This window comes from Andrena cerasifolii, chromosome 1 (assembly GCF_050908995.1).
Source record: "Andrena cerasifolii isolate SP2316 chromosome 1, iyAndCera1_principal, whole genome shotgun sequence".
In the NCBI taxonomy this organism is placed as follows: domain Eukaryota; kingdom Metazoa; phylum Arthropoda; class Insecta; order Hymenoptera; family Andrenidae; genus Andrena; species Andrena cerasifolii.
Genome location: NC_135118.1, coordinates 16,645,261 through 16,666,476, shown reverse-complemented (window position 1 = coordinate 16,666,476; position 21,216 = coordinate 16,645,261). Strand labels below are relative to the sequence as shown.

Sequence of the window (21,216 nt, the reverse complement as noted above, 5' to 3'; positions counted from 1 at the left end):
TAGATTTATTACTTACATTTAATAGAATTGTACATATTTTAAAACTAAATATTGTACTATGTAACAAATAGAAGTATAAAGATTTAATTAATGTTCGATGATACAAAGTATAATATAATCGCGAGTATTTATGATCTGTATAATCTGACATAACCTCAAAAAATAAACACGTATATCTAAATTGGGTTTTCATGTGTATATACACACTTTAACGATATTAAAAAAAAATACTTCATGAAATTATATGCAGTTTCTATGAAAGTTGTAAACTTTTAAGGAATAACATGTGCGTTAATAAAGTGAATCAGGAAGTGCATACACTACCTATATATATGTATGAATATATATACATATATAGGCATAAGTAGGGGGAGCCTTCTCCGCAAACGTTCGTGACATTGGTTACATTTGAGTTATACGTACATATTTGCAATGACAAACCCATTTATGTCATATAATTACATTCAAACTCCCTTCTAAAGTGAAATAACTGCCTCAAGTCCTATTACAATTACGCAATGTTTGTACGTGTAGTTTACATGAACACATCCACTGGCGTCGGCGTGAAAACACGCCTAAACGATGCCACTTACTGCTTGGCGTCGGCGTGTTGGCACGTCTAGATGATTTTATCCCTGCCAGGCATTGTCATTCTCTCTCCCATGTTTACCATTTTTCGTTTCAAGTTTACACCTTGATCACCCTGTTCCCATTAAGAGAAATCGAAGTTTCCATGTTTCTCTCTGATTGCTCAAAGGAAGTGCTCACAGGCCACTTGCACTGATTCTCTCAGATCTGAGATCAGTTTAAAGAAGCTACAGACAATACAACTCTCGAGTAACACATCTCTCCTGAATACACCTCTTCCTTCCTCTATATTTTTGTGCACTGCACTACAGTATGTTATCGTGCGATGCTGTTATAAAGATAAAGAGCCATGGAAGAACCATAAATGAAATCTGTGCGGACGAGAACAGCGATCATGAATTTGTCTTCTCTGAGTCTGAGCAAGTAGAGAATTCAACTGCAGAATGCATTCAGCTCGAGAGCGACGACGAGAGCCCGAATGTATCAATGGACGTGGATTCGACTACTTCGTGGTCGACTACTGATATCAAACCAGAAATATCGCCGTTCATCGAGACTCCTGGAATTAAGAATGATTTGTCTCAGATAAACAATCCATTCGAGTGGCTGAAAATATTTTTAGACGACAATCTTATAGAGTCCATAGCAACTGAAACAAACCGGTACGCGCATCAGCAGCTTAGAATGGCCGAACTACTTCCACATTCTCGTGACCGGGATTACAAAGACGTCACCAAGGACGAAATGTGGATTTACATTGGAATATTATTCATGACTGGAATAGACAAACGTCCTGAGATCGATAACTATTGGTCCACTAAGTCTGTTTTCCTAACTCCGTGGTACGGCCAGAGAATGTCCATTCGACGTTTCCAGCAAATATCCAAGTTTCTACATTTCGCCGATAACGAGTCGAGGCCGCTAGATTGTAAAGATAGATTATACAAAGTAAGACCCGTTTTAAATTCTATTGTAAATAAGTTTCAAGAAGTGTATATACCTGAGAAACAAATTTCAATAGCGGAGGCCATAATTGGTTGGAAAGACCGACTCGTCTTCACGACGTACATGCCGGATAAACCGGACAAATACGGCATGAAGGTCTATTTGGTTTGCGAATCGCAAAGCGGCTACATTTGGAACATGGAAGCGCACACTGGGAAATCACAACGAATAGAGAATTTAGTTTTACAGCTCTTGGGAGATCGCTTGCTAAATAAAGGGTACCACCTGTATCATAACAATTATTATAACAACGTTCGCCTTAGCGAAATGTTGTTGCAGAAGAATACCTATGTCTGCGGCACGTTTCACTTAACCAAAGGCATTCCTAAGGAACTGGAAGAGAGAACGAAATATCTGAGAAAGGGGGAGTCCACTTTCGTTCGCAAAGGTCAGGTCCTGGTGCAAATGTGGAGAGATAAGAGGGATATGCAAGTTATCTCGACCCTGCATACGGCTAGCATCGTGGACACAGGGAAGAAAGATAAAAAAGGCGAAAGCATACGGAAACCAGAAGCAATTCATGATTACAACAAATATATGCGGGATGTTGATAAAACAGATCAAATGTTACATTATTATCCGTGCTGTAAAAAGACCGTAAAGTGGACAAAGAAATTCGTGCTATTTTTGCTACAGATGGCCGCTCTGAATAGTTTTCTTCTTTTAAAGAAGTTCACGAAAAATGATAAGCAAAAAAGTATGAGGTACGGCTTCAAGGATTTCATTCTCGATTGCGTTCAAGAAATGACATCCAGAAGAGAGGAGAATGACAATGTGGACGAGGATTCGCTGTCCACGTTAACGCCAACGATTTCACTACGCAAACGACCGCCGATGAGCGACCCTGCTATCCGTTTAGAGGGCGGGCTGAAGCTTCATAAGATGATTCACGTACCCCCAAGCGAGAAGAAACAGCATTCAGCCATGAGAAAGTGCCGCGTCTGTTCGGTACATAAAAAGAGAAAAGAAACAAGTACTATGTGTTCCACTTGCGGTGTGGGCCTCTGTAAAACTCCATGTTTCTTTGATTACCACACGAAAAAGAAGTATTAAAAAGAAATAGACACATTTATTAATGTAACTTTAAGAACTTAGTTTTCATTTATGACTTATACGTCTGTATGTGATTTCAGAATTGTAATTATACATGCGATTATACTTACTGCAACAATTAAAGAAAGTAATGAAAACATGACACGTACGAAAGAAAATTTTAATTCCATGCATTTACCAGTATATGTTGCGAGTGTGAAGATAAACTTGATAAGTAATACAAGGGGAGGACACCACGTGATAGACATCGATTTTGATGAGCCTTGGCACGATGGGTCTATGTCGAAAATAAGTAAATAGGTGTCCGAGCGTTTCAGCCAATAGGCCTTAATAATAGAGATTTACATCAGATATTTAATTTTAGTGGGTAAAAATCCCACACTACCCTGGCGCCCGCGGGAGATTCCCTTCTGGAAGCGTCGGGGTGCCTTTTGAAGATATCTCCACGTTAAAATTTTTTTTTAAAATTTATGAATTTTTTTTAACTTGGGAAATTCTTCAAAATTTTAAAGTTGATAAATTTTTTTTGAATCGGTGTGTGTCACATGGTGTCCTCCCCTTGTTAGTTTCTCCGCGAACATGAGTGAACATTAGGGTAGCTCTTATTTTCGACTTTTGAATTTTCTTCGGGAGACCCTCCAGAATAGTTCTAAATAATTAAAAAAAAATCAGATTTTTTTTTTAATTGTTTGGAACTATTTTATATATTGGAAAATTTTTTTTACCAAGAATAAATAAGAGCCACCTTAGTGAACATGAGCGTGTAAAAGATCTGCCAGGTTTGAAATTGCATGGCCGCTACTTTGCCGCCAATCAAGAAGATAGTAGAGACCTGTGATGCCAGATCGGGGACGGGTTCCCTCGAGAATTTCTCCCACCTCGCGCATACCACGCCGGAGCAGCGTGTCCGTGAGCTCGGCGCTTCGGAGTCCAACTCACGGACACGCAGCTCCGGCGTAGTGTGCGCGAGGTGGGAGAAATTCTCGAGGGAACCCGTCCCCGATCTGGCATCACAGGTAGAGACATCTATCGAAGAATCTATTTTATCTATTATATACAGCAATGTTTGACATTGTTGATTGAACCTTGTTTTGCTGTGATGCTATAAACGCAAACCTCTTATATAAATTATTGATAGATCTAGGTATTGTTACAATGGATTCGTATATAATGCAGGTAGCGTATTATAAAACTTTTTGTCATAACCCACTATCGCGTAATTATGTTTTAAAAGAATTTCAATTCGAGGTTATGTTTACAATAGGTCAGACGTATGTGGCTCAATCAGGATGGAGATACCTTGGCGGTAAATATAATTTGTACAAAAACGACAGATTCCCCGAATATATGGTCGAATCAGCATGAAATATAAACGTGTTTTTTTTTCAAGGATTTATTATCTTTGCGACATCATCACATTGCCATCCCCCAAATTGGATCCGAAACTGCAATTACGAAAACAATGGAACATTTGTCTGCTCCTCTCGACGACCTGGTACTTTACCACTTAAAGTAATGGAATTACCTTTCTTGAAAGCTTGTTGACTAATGCGAATAGCATTTCGCTAAATATTATGATACCTCTATTTTTAGAACTGTAGCAGTAATGAACAAAGACGACCCGTTAGCTATGTATAATTATCAGAGTTCGGCAGTGCAGTCTTTAACGAAGATCCTTCAAATGCAGAAAGAGGAGAACTGGATGCTACCTGTTATGAATGTGATGTGTTTAGAGCTGAGGCTATTAGCGGTGTGCGCTGAAAATACCAAAACCAACAAGAGTATGAAGCCTGGGGAAATCTTAGAGAAATGCGCAGATTGTTTGATGGGTTGCTTTCGAGTCTGCGCTTGCGATAATCGCAGTTCCGAAGATGACACAAAGAGATGGGGAATGCTGGCGTTAGTTAATCAATTATTAAAAATCTACTTTAGAATTAATAAATTACATCTGTGCAGGCCTTTGATAAGGGCGATTGAGTCGTCGCCTTATAAAGCGCATTTTGCATTAGCTCAGCAAATTACCTACAAGTTCTTTGTGGGCCGCAAGGCAATGTTTGATAGTGATTATAAAGCTGGTAAATACTATTGCTCAAAGTTTCTTTTAGTAAATTTCGTACATTATATTCAATTTCTCGCTTAATAATTATATAAATTATTTTTCAGCTGATGAATACCTGACGTACGCATTCGAACATTGCCATAAACAATCCTCGAAAAACAAACGTTTAATCTTGACATATCTTGTACCAGTAAAGATGCTATTAGGATACATGCCGAAACAGAGCTTGCTAGAAAAATATAACTTAATGGAATTCTGGGAACTGATGGAAGCCGTTAAGAAAGGAGATCTACGTAATCTTGAGAAAGTGATGGAGAAACACGAAGCTTTTTTCATAGGAGCCGGAATTTACTTAATCGTGGAAAAATTGAAAATAATAACTTACAGAAACTTATTCAAGAAAGTATATTTAGTGCTAAATATACATCAAATCCCTGTACAAAATCTGCTATCAGCTCTACAGATGCACGGAATCGAGGATGTCGATATGGACGAAGTGGAATGCATTGTTGCAAATCTAATATACGAAGGAAAGATCAAAGGCTACATATCTCATCAACACAAGAAGTTGGTCATCTCCAAACAAAACCCCTTTCCTCGGCTTTCAACGATATCATAATCACATTTGACTTGTACTTTATTTAATAAATAAATTAATGTCCCTTAAAATTGTTACCTACTTTGTAAATTTTAATACAAGTGACTGACAATCGTTAACACGTGAATGAAATTTATTTTTAAAAAAACATCCTTCTTACGATACGTGTTATTATTAATCTATATCCGAAGGCGATTACAAAAGTGGATGCCGTTCAAATATATACAAGTTCCACAACGCTGTGCGCATGAAGTCTAGTTTGCATGATTATCGGTTGATGAAAAGGAGGTGGAGCGACAGTGAACGACAGAGTCCGACGCAACGATCGAGCGCGACGAGCGGCAGAAGTGTTTCGCGCTGTTGATTGATAATTCCTTTGCCGCTGTGTTCGTGCATCCGAATTGTTTGAAAGGAAATAAGATCGCGGTGTCCTGTTGGTGTATCCGGCGATAAAAATTCATCCGCAAAATGCCCAGTAAAATTGCTAACATGACATACTATCGATTCACAGCCTGATTGGTTAAGCCAGTGTTCAATGCAAGTATGGCCGCCCTGCCATCACCCACGCAGGTATATTGTAATTTTTATAATTCTACCGTGATATAATATTCGGTATGCCATGTGTGCTACCAAACGGATCTCTGCTAAGAAATTTATTCTCGCTCCCTACAAGAATAACCTTATTTTTAGGCACACACACCCATAATGCCCTCATACCCGTACCGTCGATTGCTTTAACATTTTTGACAGCACAAATCAGCAGAAATAGTCGTTCGGTATTCTCGCGATAAACGCAATATCCCATTTACGTATTTCCCGATAGATTTATAGCGTAACTGTTACAAAGAGCATGCTATAAAACATGTTAGTTTAATGGTGAAACTTCGGGCCGCACATTCGCGAACGTCAGTTACGATAAACCGCACATTTCCGTCGGTGAAAATTCCCATCCATCGGAACGGTGTATGCTGCAGTTAACGAGACAATACAAGTAATCGTAATGAATTCGTTTTTACAGGTGGCTGGAAGCCATACTGCTATATATGAAGCCTACTATAATCAGGTATATTGCTTCGCTTTCGCAGAGAGTTTATTTGTCTGTCAACAGATCTGAATTATCTTAATTTGTGTATCGAGATAGTGTAGTAGGTGATACAAGCGTTGAATTATATTCGAAGGTCGATCCAAATGGATATGGACGTATCGGTGCGATGGAAGCTGCGAGATTTCTTAAGAAATCCCAGCTGAGCGATGTTATACTGAGTAAAATATGGGACATGGCAGATCCACAATCGCGTGGCTCGTTAGATAAATCCGGTCTTTTCGTTGCCCTGAAACTCTGCGCGTTGGCGCAAGCGGGAAGAGATCTTAGTATGGCTAATTTAGGTTTGGAATTGCCTCCTCCGAAAATGGTAAGCTGCTGCGTTATATAACAGGTGATATATCAGTTTTGTATTACTTTAGCTAATTACTGTCCTTTATCTTTAGGGCGAAATTCCAGTAATACCACAGAAAAACATAGTTAACGCTGTACCAGTAATAACGTCCGTGAGTAACGGAGATTGGTCTATTAAACCTTCGGAGAGGGCAAAATATGATCAACTCTTCGACAGTTTGCAACCGTCGAATGGGTACATACCAGGGAATAAAGTTAAAGGCTTTCTTATGGATAGCAAACTTCCCTTGGACACGCTCGGAAAGATTTGGGATCTCGCAGATATGGATAAGGACGGTATGCTGGATAGACACGAATTCGTTGTTGTAAGTATTCCTTGATATTTGTATGTAATACTGTTGTTTGCAGAAAAGAAGGCGCCCGGACTCTAAGCAAGGCAAGGGGGCTGTTCTGCTCGCATTGACTCCCATTGCCTGTGTCATCGTTTACTTTGTATTCGTTGATGTTGTCGCGTCTGCCAATGCCAGCAAAGTATCCCCGCTTAGCGTCCAGGCGCCTTCTTTTCTGCAAACGAAGAACTTAATAATAATATAATTGTAGCAAATTTTTGTCCTCTTTGTTCGGGTATATCGTAGCTTTGCACATAAATTATATTGTTTTTTACACAGGCTATGCATCTAGTATATAAAGCGTTAGAGAAATATGCGATACCAAGTGTACTTCCGCCGGAATTAATGCCGCCCGGTAAAAGAAAAGATATTGCGATACCAGTGACGAAGCCTCCTGCATCTGTAGTAATGACAACAGCCCCGCCTCCTATTCCACCTTTACCTAACGCGTCTACCGTGAAGAGTATGACTGGTCTAGATACGCCAAAGGTACTTCACATCTGTGGCAGAAACGTAAAGAATTATCTGTCTGTAATCTCTGTAAACTGAAAGTTCGATGCACAACTATACCTTGCAGGCACCTATACAGTGGGTGGTGTCATCCGAAGATCAAGCGGCGGCAGATAAGCTGTTTTTACAAGCCGATCTGGACATGGATGGATATGTCTCAGGTATCGAAATCAAAGGTGTCTTCCTTCAAAGTGGACTTCCACAAACCGTATTGGCTGATATATGGTACGTATATTTATATTACCAAGCTCGTCGGTTACTTACGAATGAGAAATAAACGGTATTTAATGTACCAGGGGTCTCTGCGACATATGCCAAAATGGAAAATTGAATAAAGAACAATTCGCTCTAGCTATGTGGCTCATTAAGCAAAAGCTCAGAGGCGCTGATCCACCTGCGAGTTTGAGCCCTGACATGATACCACCTTCTATGCGAAAGCCATCCGACTCTATTGTAGTAAGTATCGCACTTTCTTAACAGAGATATTTATTAGAAACTCAGTGGGCGAGATGCATTAAATATTCTGTTTTATTTCAAACGTACAAATGACAGTCTAATTAATGTATCGTGAACCGCCTGCGACCTTCGAACGCTTTCCAAAATACTATCAGAAATACAATAATTATTAAGCTTCCACCAACCATAATCACAGTATAATTTGCTTGCAATTCTATTTCCCCTGTTACTATTAACTTCAATACACCAGCAATTTCATTTTTCTGCCAACAACTGCAAATAGATAAGTTGCATTTAAAGAAACCATTATTACTTTAACGATTTTAAACGATAATTTACCTGTAGATATTTGTATCTTCAAATTTTAATGATGTAATGACTATATGCATTTGTGGATTGATTCGAATTCTGCCTGCCGATTGTTCGTTTATAACGGATGGATTTAATACTTTATTATCCAACTTCCAAGTAACTGGTACGCGTGTGTTTAGATTTCTGAAAAATTAGAGAAAAATGCGAAATCGATTTAAATACTTTTAACGTATTACTTTACCCTGGGCACATGAGCGTTGCTTTCTTCTTGAATTTTTGGTAAATTACTGTACGTATAACTGGTGGCTCTGGAATGGGCATTCCCTGAACCATAGCATATATACCGGCGCTATTATTTGCACTTTCAAGTACCTGTCCCTGTTTGTTTCGTACCTCAAATATTTCGTTCCCCGTACATTTTATCTAAGAAGAACTTCCCGTTCATCTCATGCATTCGTTTTGAATACAGCATTAAACATCGTACAGAATATCTATGCTCTTAAAATTTAAAAGTACCTTACAATATCGCGTCATTATTTCTGTTTTTCTGCTCTTTATGTCTGGGAGCTCCAGAATTTCCTTTGGTACATACTTACTATTACAGGCCAGTTTATTTCGAAATACATTTAGGGATGTCCTGATTTTATTTATAACACTTTCACCTAAACCTTTGTTTTCACTTGTGGCGTCCATTATTTCAGTTTGTCCATCTCTCGTTGTAGATTCTATCGTTTCGCTCTCTTCGCCGTTCGTAGCTTCGTCTTCAACTTTTGTATTAAAATTGTTACATCCAGCCGGTATTAGTTTCATACAAATTTTACTATAGGGAACGCATAGTACGGAAAAACTATACCTTGTCTTTTATTATCTTGTAGATGTTGTTCCTCTGTTGTCTCTATATTTTGACTAATAACATTTTTATCTAAAGACAGAGTACAATATCCGTAACGAACTTTTTTACCAACTACGTTACACGTGGAACAGAGGGACCATTTAGACCATGTCGTGTGAACAATTAAATTATATTCTGGTATAACTTTATCTGGTATTGCGTGCGGCTTATTAGGTGCTGTTAGGGGATATACAACCGTTACACCTTGTACGTCGGTATCAATGGATATGTAGTAGAATACAGTTGATAATGTATCTTCCAATTTACACCAATATTGACCAGCTTGTTCAGGCTGTAAGAAATTGATATTATTTCAGTTCTATCTTCACGCTGATCTCCTCAAAAGTTTACAGGCCTTAATGTTATATATCATTAATCCTTTATCTTCCGGTGAAATCAAAACATTGTCGGATTCTTCTATAATTGATTCCGTCCCATTATTGGCGCTACTGTTGAAGTGCCATTCAATGTTGTCACTTGTGTATGCTTCTAGCGGGGAGATGCATATTTCACATTTCAACCTAGAACTTGTAGCTTAATAATTCTGATATTAAATGGTCACGTTACAAATAACATTTTCTTCGCCGTACGTGACAAATGTTCCTTCTAGAGCTGCGAGGGCAATCGGATATATCGCTTTTTCTGACCCGATTTCAATATACGTTCTCTTTAAGCATTGGTAATATTCCTCCCATAATTGTTTATGTATATTCCTAAGCGTTTCATTTGCTCGCGGGTATTCAATCTCATTGATATCAAGAAGAAGTTCACTCTCTTGGCGTAAATGACAGTTCGTTGAGCTACTTCTTATAAAAAGATATTGTATCGAGTTGTTTTAGGATATTGTTCTTACCTTTTTGCCTATTAAGCATTCGATTCAGTTTTTTATGAAGTTTATCATACTTCTTCAACAAACTTATCCCGAACGCAAAATTGAATGTTATATTCGTGAAGAAGTACAAGGATAAAAGTAGTTTTAACTGCATAGTGTATATGCTACTGTAAACTCATGAAGTTGTGAGAAAGTGAAGCTTTAAAATATCATTTTAAGGCTTTCATTTATTTATTGCTATATGTATCTCCCTTTTAATCAATCTCAGAAAACCATGTCGATGAATTGTGAATGTAATTTAAAGAAAACTTTAAGTAGCATGAGCTTTTTGTGTAAAAACAAAAATAACAATTTGGATGCCCAGGATTTTATGAGAATCGTACCTGTCGCGATAAATTACAACTGCCCTGCAGCTGCTTTGAGACGAGAGAAGGCACAGAATGTCACGCTTGTTAAAAAATTGCAAAAAGAAGCTAGGAAAGCGAGATTAAAGTCTCTGTACAATACGGATGATTTTGAGAAAATCAAGCTTAAATCTCGATGCGAATACATAAATGAATTTATACAAAACACATTGAATGACAAAACCTTTATTGCTATAGAGTAACATAAAATCCAGTAAACAAAGTAATACTTGAAATCTATATATTTGTTGAAATATTTGATCATTTATCTTTGACTTACAATGGAGTTGCATTGTTTGCAAAGGCGCAAAGTATACTGACTTTTACTAAATTTTTCTAAATTGCACGAGTTATTTGAAATAGAATAATGTACGTAACTGCTATTTCATAAATTGGAATTTACAATTTTTCTTGTAAAACATATCTTTTGTGTTTAGGAGAACAACAATATATCTGGTTATTCTAACCCAGAATTAGACATGATAAGTAAAGACATCGCAGAACTTGTACGAGAGAGACAAAGCATGGAGCAGGATATAGCACAAAAGGAAGCCGACATAAAGATAAAAAATGGGGAAATTAAGAGCCTGCAGAGCGAGTTGGACACACTTGCGGCTACATTGAAGCAACTAGAAAATCAGAAGGGCGAAGCGCAGAAGCGACTGAACGACTTGAAGGCTCAGGTAAATGAAATATCAATTCGATACAGTTAAGTAATCTGCTTGATAAATGTGCAGCTTTGCTTTCGTACAATGTTAGAAACCAATGTACTTGTAATTTGTATGCCATAGTGCTTTCATTAAGACATGTAAATAATTGAATATATTAGGGTACACAATTTGCAATAATTTATAAATCATCACTGCTTATGATTTAAAGAAGACATTAATATAATTTAACATTTCATGATATTGTACTATTGCATTACATATATGTTATCGTTGTCGTGTTAAGTGTTACATGAAATAATTAATAAATGGGAAATAATAGTGGCAAACTAGTATTTATACAACAAATAATTTTTCAAAAAGTCTTTTACTTGGCAGGCCTATTTCATGTAACGCTTAATTTATTGTAATACATTACTTTAACAAATATCTTGTTCTTGTATTGTAGTTAAACGTGAACGTTTCGTTTGTTGTGAAAGCACTATATTGAATTAATTCTGGACACCATTGACGTTCTCTGAAGGGGTATATATATATATATGTACAGATATACGTACACATTCAACTTTTTGTTTTATGGCATCCCGCATATAGTATGTGTATCTTTTTGATTGTACTGAAAAATATGTACAGGGTCAGCGTTTTATCCTGCAACCCGCGCTCGCGCGAACAGGTAAAATGGCAGCAGCGCCTCACGGACGCATTACATTACAACCATGCACCGTCCCGGCGTTCGGAGAGCTGCCCAAGAGAATTTTAAGAGCTATTCAGAATTTCCCGGCCCGGGTTAAAAAATTTCGGTTCTTTTTCGTATAACTTTTGAACTATAAAAGATTTACTTAATTTTGTTTCTATCAATTTTTTAATTATAATTGTTGTAAAAAGCTTTTACAAACTGTTTGTTTGATACTCTATTTAATGCTGCTTTTAAAATTCGTGGTGTTGATAAATAATAGGCTAGTTGTTTCTGTATCATTACTTTCAGAAATTGAGAAATTAAATTTTTATTCAATTATGTGTTAGTTCTGCAGACCTCAGAATCTATTGTTCTGGTTTTCTGTTTTATGATTTTATTTTTAATGCCGTTCATACCTAGATCAGACATAAGGGGTAGCTAATGGGACGTGTCTTTGATTGTAGCGGTGTTTGAATTTTTTTCTAGAATCTTTGTGTCTAGAATGTTTTAGCAACTCAACGCCACGCCTATACCGGCTTCCGTTAATGTCATTTTTTGGAACGATGCGCCATTATTGTGGCCTTTACACGCAGGTGGCGAAAAATCTCTCCGTGCAAGGGTATAGCGCGACGGTCAACCCTGTCGTAGCTAAAATTTTTTAAATTGAGACGGGTACGACATCAGTCGACATTATTTTGAAACCTGATTACAGTAAACCGATCATAAAAGCGGAGCGCGCGGCTCGATTACCTGGGCCAGGAAATTCTCAATAGCTCTTTGCGACGTTAATTTGAAGGAGACCATTCTATAATTTTCGAAGCTCGGGCATCACTGCTGTCCAGCGGTCGCTGGCAGCGCTCCGCTGGGCCGGTGCATGGTTGTAATGGAATGCGTCCGTGAGGCGCTGTTGCTATTTTACAAGTTCGCGCGAGCGCGGGTTGCAGGATAAGACTCTGACCCTGTATAGTGCCTCTACGAGCTATAATGACTTAGGTGGGAGGTCACTCGGCGGGGTCTTAACCGATATCCTGTGGGTATGGGCCTCTAAACCTGGCTCCCTACTACCTCTTGCAGAACTGTGTTTAGGGAAGACCAGGACGAAACCGGGTTCCTAAAGATTAAGTGTTGCAACTTTGATTTTAATAAAATTAAAAAGGAATTGAAGATACGGTTTATCATTATTAAAAGACATCAATTAAGCTTTGCTACTGGCTATTAAAAATTATCTAATTGTCCGCAAATATGAAATACAAATCCATTTTAGTAAGGTACCTATACGCACTGCATTAGAACAGTAGTACTATAAATTATTTTATATTAATAACTTATTTTAAATTAAAATCACTGCATGTCTTGAAGTAATTTTGGAGCTTTTATTACCATTTAGGGCCCCGGTTTTATTCTGGTCTTCCCTAAACACAGTCCTGCAAAAGATAGTAGGGAGGCACGTTTGGCGGCCCGTAACCGGTAGGGTATCGGTTAAGACCCCGCTGTATAGGCACTATACGTACATTATTTGGGTGCTATATATTTATATATAACTTTTTCCCCCATTATTTGATTCTGCATTACAGTGCACACCCTCGAATATTTTATTATTTACGAATTTATTTATTGTTTCATTTTATATTACATTCAGATCCTTCATCATGATTTAGTTTTATTATGTTTGGCTTGTAGAAGACAGAAATAGATAAAGATTTGAGTGATGTCGAGCAGAAGATTCGTGACGAACAGAAAAAGGTACATTAAAAATTTATACTTTTAATGAAAGGCAGGTAGAATGATGATATGTACATTGAATATCTGGGTTTTATGTAATAAAGATTAGGAACATTAGAAATAAAGTATGAGGCAGGTTCCTAGAAACAAAAATGAAAGGGTAGGAATTAAAAAGAATTCGTGTAATTATCTTTTTTATTGTCATACGGGATGCTACATTTGAATTAGGCCATCCAAACATCTCCTGCAATGGTGACGATATAAAAAAATATTTCATATATAATTGAAATGGATTTAAAGAGTGCATATGTTAGAAAAAGAATCTTCATTCAAATCTCCTTTTTACTTTTTTTCTAGCTTTAAAGGGCACTAATATTTGTTTACTTGGAAGTCAACTTCATGTCAGGTTTTCATAGAAAGCTATTCTTACAATACATTCATCCTTTGAAACGATATGGCATTATATATGAAACATATTTTTGTACTGTCACACTTAAAAGAAATAATTCGGTGACCTATTTAAAGTAGGGCACCCTGTGTGTAGAAAGAACAGACTGTTCATGGAAATCAAATACTGTTTAAAGTACGTTGATGTGTACCTACATACAAATTATAAACTTATAAGTAAATGGTTTAACATTATTACAGTACATGTTACTTTATATAAAGCTTCATTTGTTTTTTTATTACTTTTGTATATGTAGTGCTTTATCGCAATGCATGGTAAAATATTTGTAGCGTAGAGAGCCATAAAAGAAAGTTGTATCTGCTTGCAAACTTTTATTTGAGGCCCTAGTCTAGTACGTATATAAAAGTTACATTTTCTCTTTACAAAATGAATGTACGTTATTCTATATCTATCTTTTAGTAATAAACGTTTGAATTAGATCTGGGTCTTAAACTTATACAACTGTGTATGATAGTCTTTTTACTGTTTGACTAATGTTTGATCCATTAATAATCATACATATTAAATCTGATAATGCATACATAATGTTATGACTTGTTATTAACAGTATGTGGTTAATATATTTCTGAGGAGAAATAAAAGTTACAATTCATTACGTTACATATGTAGAATAATTATAGATATAATAGTTTTATATTTAAGTAAGAATAATTATAGATTATAAATAGATTATAGTAAACAGTTCATGTTAAGTAATGCGCTGTAACTGTTAACGATAGGTTGACAAACTACGTCAGCAAGCCGAGGAGCAGGAATCGGTGTTACACGCCCAAGAGGAAGAATTGAACTTTAAACGGCAAGAGCTGGAAGGATTGCGACAAGAGGAGCAGCAGTTAGAACAGCAACAAAACAAAAGCAGGGACCAACTGAACGAACTCACCAAAAACTTACAGGACACTCAGCTGCAAATTTGTCAAGCGAAGGCAAAAATTACTCATCTGCAGGAGCAGCAACGTCAAATGAGCGACGCGATTGCACTTTACGATTCTGCACTTGCCGCGGGGGACGCCACTCTTGTACCTGATACTAGTCTGCAATTTAATCCTGAAATCGAAGACGTAGCGTGCGTATCTAGTGCAAAAATTATACAACTAAATTTTCAATGAGAAGTTTCTTCTATTTCCATTATATTGGAACCTTTGCAGATATGAAACAGCAGCAAGCAACGGGGACGAGACACAAGAAAAGAAAACGGATGCATTCTCTAACGCAAATGGAACGGCAGCCATGGATGGATTCGAGCAAGATCCCTTCGCGTCGAGTAAAGCTGAAGAAGCATTTAGCGCATCAACACCAGACCCCTTTGGAAGTGCATTTCCACCACAAAATAATTCTGTAAGCCTTTGTAGGCGTTTGCTTGGGAAACAGGCTATGGTGCGTTTGGCCCATAGGTGGCGGTCCGTTAAGTAGCGTTTGGAAGAGAGTTATCTCGGTGGTTAAGGGGGCTAGCCAGCGCGCAACGAATGTGAACATCGCGGGTTCGAGTCCAATCGCCCCAGACCCCTTTTCTTTCTGCCTACACCTGTTTCTTTCAATGCGAACAATCGTGAGCCATTGCTCTCGCACAATATAAAGTAATTTCATCTCTAATTGCAGGGAGGATTCACAAACGATCCATTTAGTGCATTTGATAATAGTAACGTCGTAAAACAGGATCCCTTTGATCCATTCGGGGATGGAAAAAGAACTGACGTCAAAGCTGCAATTGCAACAACAGTAAGTCGCGAACTTATTGAAGTGAAAGTGCTCGAACTTCCCTAATAGTCGTTTAACTGTTGTTCAATTCATTGTCGATGCCTTCCTTTTTCAGGCAACGAAAGATCCATTTGGAGATGATCCATTTGCGAATCTCCACGCCCCACCTCGCCCAGAAAGCCCTAGTCCTGCCCTTCCTCCTAAGAAAGCAAAACAACCGCCGCCTCGACCAGCACCTCCACGACCTACTCAAGGACCTACTGGTCCCATGAGAGCGGCACCAGCGCCACCCACTCCTTCCCCTACGCCAGATCCTTTTGCACATGCTAATTCCGATCCCTTTTCTGCTCAACAAGGAATTATCGATAACAATAACAGTAGTAATTTCACTACGTCTACTGGGTTCGCCGATTTCGCAAATTTTGATTCCAAGGTACGTGCCTTTCAGCTTTCAATTAACCCCTTATGTTCGATAAACCCCCTTTTAAAATATACGCTTCCATTATTTTTAGTAAATAGAAGAAATATTCATTTGGCACTATTTATTACAACGTATAATTATTTATTAGTGCATGAATGATTTATTTACTCTTCCTTTATTTTAAGTGCTCCCACATATCGTCTTGGCCATGTCCTGTCCTTCCCCAGTTTCGTCGATTTCTAGTATGTTATTATCAAGTACAGCTAGTTGCGATAGAAACTTGAGACATATTGGTGTGACACTCAAATGTATTCAGTCGACGCGTGGAATTACAAGAATGTAAAAAGAATTCAATTTTATGCGCCATTCCAATATGTCGCAACATTAATTTTGTAAAACATATTTACATAAGAAAGATTAATTATATATTTTATTTTATATTTAGGTAGACGCTGCACAATTTTCAGTTTATTCGTTGACCCGGCTCCCGGAGCATGCTGTCTACAATTTAATTCATTTGTTCTTCTTTGTTCCAGTATTATATTTTCATTTTGTGATATTGCATGGCAATTTTTGATTATTTAATTATCCATATATCAGTAAAATGTTCGAGTAACGGTGATCGATTCCTGTACATAGCCTGGAACAGTTCGTTATACGATTATATCGCAATGGCATCGGTAGCAATCCACTCGAGCATTTTCAAGTATCTATAACTCAATAATTTATAGTGTTTTGAGAGCAGTTACGCGTGGTCCAGCAGCTTGACGATAACCAACGGTTTTCGCGGTCTTCTTTCTACCTTTTCAGTAAACGAAAATTGACCAGTTGAAAAAAAACCCTGCTTCAGCCGGAACCGACACTCAATCGAACGGCTCCGCCCAGGCCATCCAGCAAAGCACACACTACGGCATCAACGGTAACCCCAAAGCTGCCGGACTTCACTGAGGATCCCTTTAGGGATTACCGATACGAGGACCCCTTTAACATAGCAGATCCCTTCGCCGATGACGCAGAGGACTTTAACGCGAACAAGAGCAACGAGACGGGCAAGCTGGATCCATTTGGTTACGGGACAACCTCGGTGCTCCCCCGCAAGGACTCTTTCACGAAAGGTTTCGATACCGACTTCTCCAACACCTTTCCCCTCACCAAGAACAAGATCGAGAAGGACAATGCCAAATTCGACACTGATTTCGTGAAAGCGTTCTCGGACGACAACAGGAATATAAAGTCCATCGAAACCGACGTCTTCTCGAATATGAAGACGAAAACAGTGGACATAGACGAGGCGTTCTCGACTAAGAGCGAGAAGTTCGCCAGGAGCCAGGGGCGGGACTTAACGCAGAACAGACCCAAGGTCAGTTTCAGTTTCAACGACAGAAAGACGAAGGTCGATGTCAGCAAGATCTGGAACGGAGGCAGCGTACCTCTGGCGCTGACTGAGGAGGAGCAATTCGTTTGGGCGTCCCAGCAGAGCTTGAAGAGCGAGGAAGAAAGGCGTAAGCGTAAACAAGAGGAGGAGGCGGAATTAGCTTTAGCCCTCGAACTGAGTAAACAAGAGAAGTCTGGGAAGTTGTAAGCTTTTTGGTCAGTAGAGCACTTTCTTTTTGATTCGCTCAGTTAACTAGCATACTCTCGGACACAACGACTTCGTGAATCTTGATATGAGACCAGGACTGGAAGCTATATTATGCATTAACTACATACAATCGTAACGACTACCATGAGATTTCGAGATCCGCACTAAGGCTATGAGAAACATTCGCGTAAACCCGCAACTCCATGTAACGTTTACTTTTAATACCGTTTAGCATATCATAATTGCTGTGAAGAGAGGAACAGATAATATTTAGAAGGAACTAGCAAACGCATTATGAATATCCGCGTATTCATAGGAGCATATATTAATCGTACAAGAAATATAAATGATAAACAAGTGTTTCGCTGTAAGCAAATCAGTTCTCGATGTGGCCTTTTCGTTGTTCAATTTTCGCATAAGATGTATCCGATTACTATCCTATTCTAACAGAACTGTTAATACATACGTTGAATATTATTTGGATATAATGGAACGTTTATATTAAATCGCGCGCCCTTTTCGGCACTCTGGTTTACCGCAGAGCTCGAACGATTTTTGTAAAAAGAAAGAGGACGACGAGAGGGAAAAAAAATTCATTATTGCCTTGCAGTATCGAATTCTAAAGTAACGGACACTTATATATACTCGTAGCTGGTTGTACACTATCGCCAACGTAAATTTAGCATGTATAAAGGCAAAATATAATGGCAAGATTTATTGGACCGACAATAAAGACGTTGTGTACACGTGTTCCCGTGAGCTCAGAGCGAAGGGGATAGTATAAATGGTTTTTGGCGTCATTACGAAAACGCACTTTAACTGATACATCTGTACATTTGCGATTGTAGCAATGGGATAACATGTTTCTGTTTGTTGCTGTTCAATCTACGCCGTAATAACGCTGTCCCCCCATGTACGACACTTTCAAACTTGGTACACAGTGAGTCTGGAAAGTCTCTGTACATGTTATTAAAATCTCTTTAGCCCGATGTAGGTAATCTTGACTCGGGAATAGGCGGATGTTTAGGTGGTAAATCAGGATAATTTACTGCTGGATAAACTGAGCACATGGAGCAACAGTCAAGAACGTTTCCACACAGATCAATTTTGATACTATAAATTATTTATAATTAATGGTAGATTAAATTCCGGATCTTTGTTTAATACATTGTGTTCCGTGAGACATACTTCTGTTTCAGCACACATGTGTGTCGGTTGATTACCTTGTCGAATAAGATGTATGGAGACTTTCTGCATTCACTGTACGTGTCTTAAACAGTATTTATTGGAAAGCATTGAATAATCGATCATGATGATAAGCCTCTGATTATACATATAAATGTTAACAATAAGTAGAGCCACACGTAAGACGTATATGGTATATAAAGTTTAACGGAGACTCATTGCACGCTGATTATGGCTCTTGAACACACTATTATTATTATTATTATTATCGCGTATAAAGGAAATTTTGAATGTACGTTTCTATTGCAAGATGCAGAACTTGCGTTTCCTTAAAGACACAGTGGAAGAAGTAAAGATAAGCTGTCTTTTTTTTTCTTATCCGAACGGAATTCAACGAAAACAAGCTAAAAAGGGAAAGGGTCGCGAGTGATAAATGATAATGTTGATAATGTTAACAGTGAGCGAACCGTTAAAATGGAGAAGCAATTTAACGTTCGATCTCAGTACGTTCCAAAGAATAAGGTGTTCAGACAAAACGTAGCTCCTCGTGTTTTCCTGAGGTCTTGCGTCACGCGAGATCTTTAATATCAAACACCAAAGGGCCCGCCTCCTGTACCGTACTATTGTATTTTGTAACTTTCACAACGACAATGTATTACGCATGGTGTATATATTAATGTCTGTATTATTTCATCGTAATTATTATAATTCTGTTATTATTATTATTATTATTATTATTATTATTATTATTATTATTATTATTTGCGTTATTGATACTGTAGCGTCTATACATCATTCGATGTATCATTCTTCGATATATCCTTTACCAGTGAGCAAGAGTAAGCGTACTGTAAAATCGTATTATATATATTATTTTCAAACACGGTATCATAATGTACTTTGCGTATCGTTCCGAAGGTGTCGAGAACTGCGTGTACGCATCCTGATTCGCGGATTTAGGCGAACGCGCGCGCGCGAGTACCAAGGATGTGTGCCAGAACGATGTTTCATTGAAAATAAATAAAATGACGATGTCATGATTAATTTTAATGATTTAGAAAACCTACGCCCAAATGGTTGGAATCAGTCTCGACCATTTAACTCGCCTCGACGAATGATGTATATTATTTTGTAAAATTTCATTGTGTACTGTCTCCAACATCAGGCGGTTTCAAGTGGCCGCGGCTTCTTCCGGTGCTTCAACAACGTTCTATTTATTTTCGGGGACTCGCTATGTCACCGAATGGTTTTCGTGGGAAACAAAATGACAATAGCATTCTATGCCGTTGAAGTTTTATATTTTGGGATTTTTAAAATAATGGCTACTTTGAGAAGTCTGATTTGGAAATCGGTGTCCTCGACTCGTGCGAAATTGCTGATTGTACAAACGGTGGAAATGAGTTTTTAGTTTATTGCCTTGTGCGGCGTTCGGTAAATTTTGTGACCATGAGAGAGCGTATAAGTATGTACGCGGAAGGGAACCGAAATATATACACAAACGTTGGTTAGCGTGTGTAGAATGTGTTAGGAAAGCGATTGCAACATATGTTTAGACTTTGCATAAGTAGAGAACGCTTTTTTTCGTTTACGTTAATACTTAAAGGACGACAAGTGTACACGATTCTTGTAATTCGTAACGAGCAATGTTTATTTTATTGCATTCAAAGTCGGCAGAGACTGCGAAGTTGTATTACACTTGAGCTTTAATGAAAGCTTTGCGAATTCAATCGTGTCGATAAACTGAACGTAAAACATATCATTTGTTTCTTTGTTTAGTTCGAAATTATGAATAAAGATACTAAATAAGATTTCGTCCGTTAAGTTTTAACAACGCGCGGCAAAAACTGTAGCAGGTTATTGGAGTACAATGGTTTGTGTATGAAAATTTTACGAAAATCGTTGTTATCGATGTACAGTGCGTAAAGTGGTTAAAAATATAATTCAACAATTTTTCTTTCGACCACGATATCGCTATACTCATTTATTATTAAACAGTCGTATATTTCTTATGGGAGCGTTGTCACACACTAGTATCAGAGCTTCCTCCACGCTTCCTGCCATTATTATAACGCAAACGTTACTACGCTGTTTTATATGCGCGCGCTCTGCGGAAAAACAATATGGCGCGATAACGGAGCAAAGCTGAACAAAGGTCTACGTACCAGTGGCGGATTTAACGGGCGGCTGAAAGTCCTTGCTCAGAAGGTACCCCGGGGCTTTAAAAAAAATTATGATTTCATCCAAATACTATATTTCTTTTTGTTTCTCTTAATTTTCATGCCACACGCGCTTAAATTTATTTGT

The 21,216-nt window shown here is 38.0% G+C and overlaps 3 protein-coding genes across 6 annotated transcripts; 2 read left to right on the top strand and 1 right to left on the bottom strand.

Annotated features, from left to right (window-relative positions):
- Positions 1–3,679: 3,679 nt before the first annotated feature.
- Positions 3,680–5,430, top strand: Pcid2 (PCI domain-containing protein 2). Its single transcript, XM_076808211.1, has 5 exons — positions 3,680–3,822; positions 3,911–3,952; positions 4,037–4,158; positions 4,240–4,721; positions 4,810–5,430. The coding sequence occupies exons 1-5, from the start codon at positions 3,802–3,804 to the stop codon at positions 5,322–5,324; spliced, it is 1,182 nt and encodes a 393-aa protein (XP_076664326.1). The 5' UTR covers positions 3,680–3,801; the 3' UTR covers positions 5,325–5,430.
- Positions 5,431–5,589: 159 nt separating this feature from the next.
- On the top strand, positions 5,590–19,956 carry Eps-15 (Epidermal growth factor receptor pathway substrate 15). Of its 4 annotated transcripts, none has more exons than XM_076808186.1 (14): positions 5,590–5,873; positions 6,322–6,366; positions 6,482–6,715; positions 6,792–7,064; positions 7,368–7,577; positions 7,666–7,823; positions 7,895–8,054; positions 10,932–11,177; positions 13,519–13,581; positions 14,749–15,092; positions 15,175–15,364; positions 15,626–15,745; positions 15,840–16,157; positions 16,591–16,938. In XM_076808186.1, exons 1-14 carry the CDS (start codon positions 5,847–5,849, stop codon positions 16,720–16,722), a joined length of 2,520 nt encoding a protein of 839 aa, XP_076664301.1. In that variant the 5' UTR covers positions 5,590–5,846; the 3' UTR covers positions 16,723–16,938. The 4 variants fall into 4 exon arrangements, with proteins under 4 accessions (XP_076664301.1, XP_076664312.1, XP_076664282.1 ...); XM_076808197.1 differs by lacking the exon at positions 16,591–16,938 and adding an exon at positions 16,956–17,095 and having other exon boundaries at positions 5,591–5,873; XM_076808167.1 differs by lacking the exon at positions 16,591–16,938 and adding an exon at positions 16,996–19,956 and having other exon boundaries at positions 5,592–5,873.
- Positions 8,077–10,332, bottom strand: LOC143366843 (uncharacterized). Its single transcript, XM_076808267.1, has 8 exons — positions 10,112–10,332; positions 9,849–10,032; positions 9,614–9,779; positions 9,220–9,550; positions 8,883–9,133; positions 8,608–8,789; positions 8,394–8,549; positions 8,077–8,327 (listed from the first exon to the last, which is right to left on the bottom strand). The coding sequence occupies exons 1-8, from the start codon at positions 10,242–10,244 to the stop codon at positions 8,156–8,158; spliced, it is 1,575 nt and encodes a 524-aa protein (XP_076664382.1). The 5' UTR covers positions 10,245–10,332; the 3' UTR covers positions 8,077–8,155.
- Positions 19,957–21,216: the final 1,260 nt, after the last annotated feature.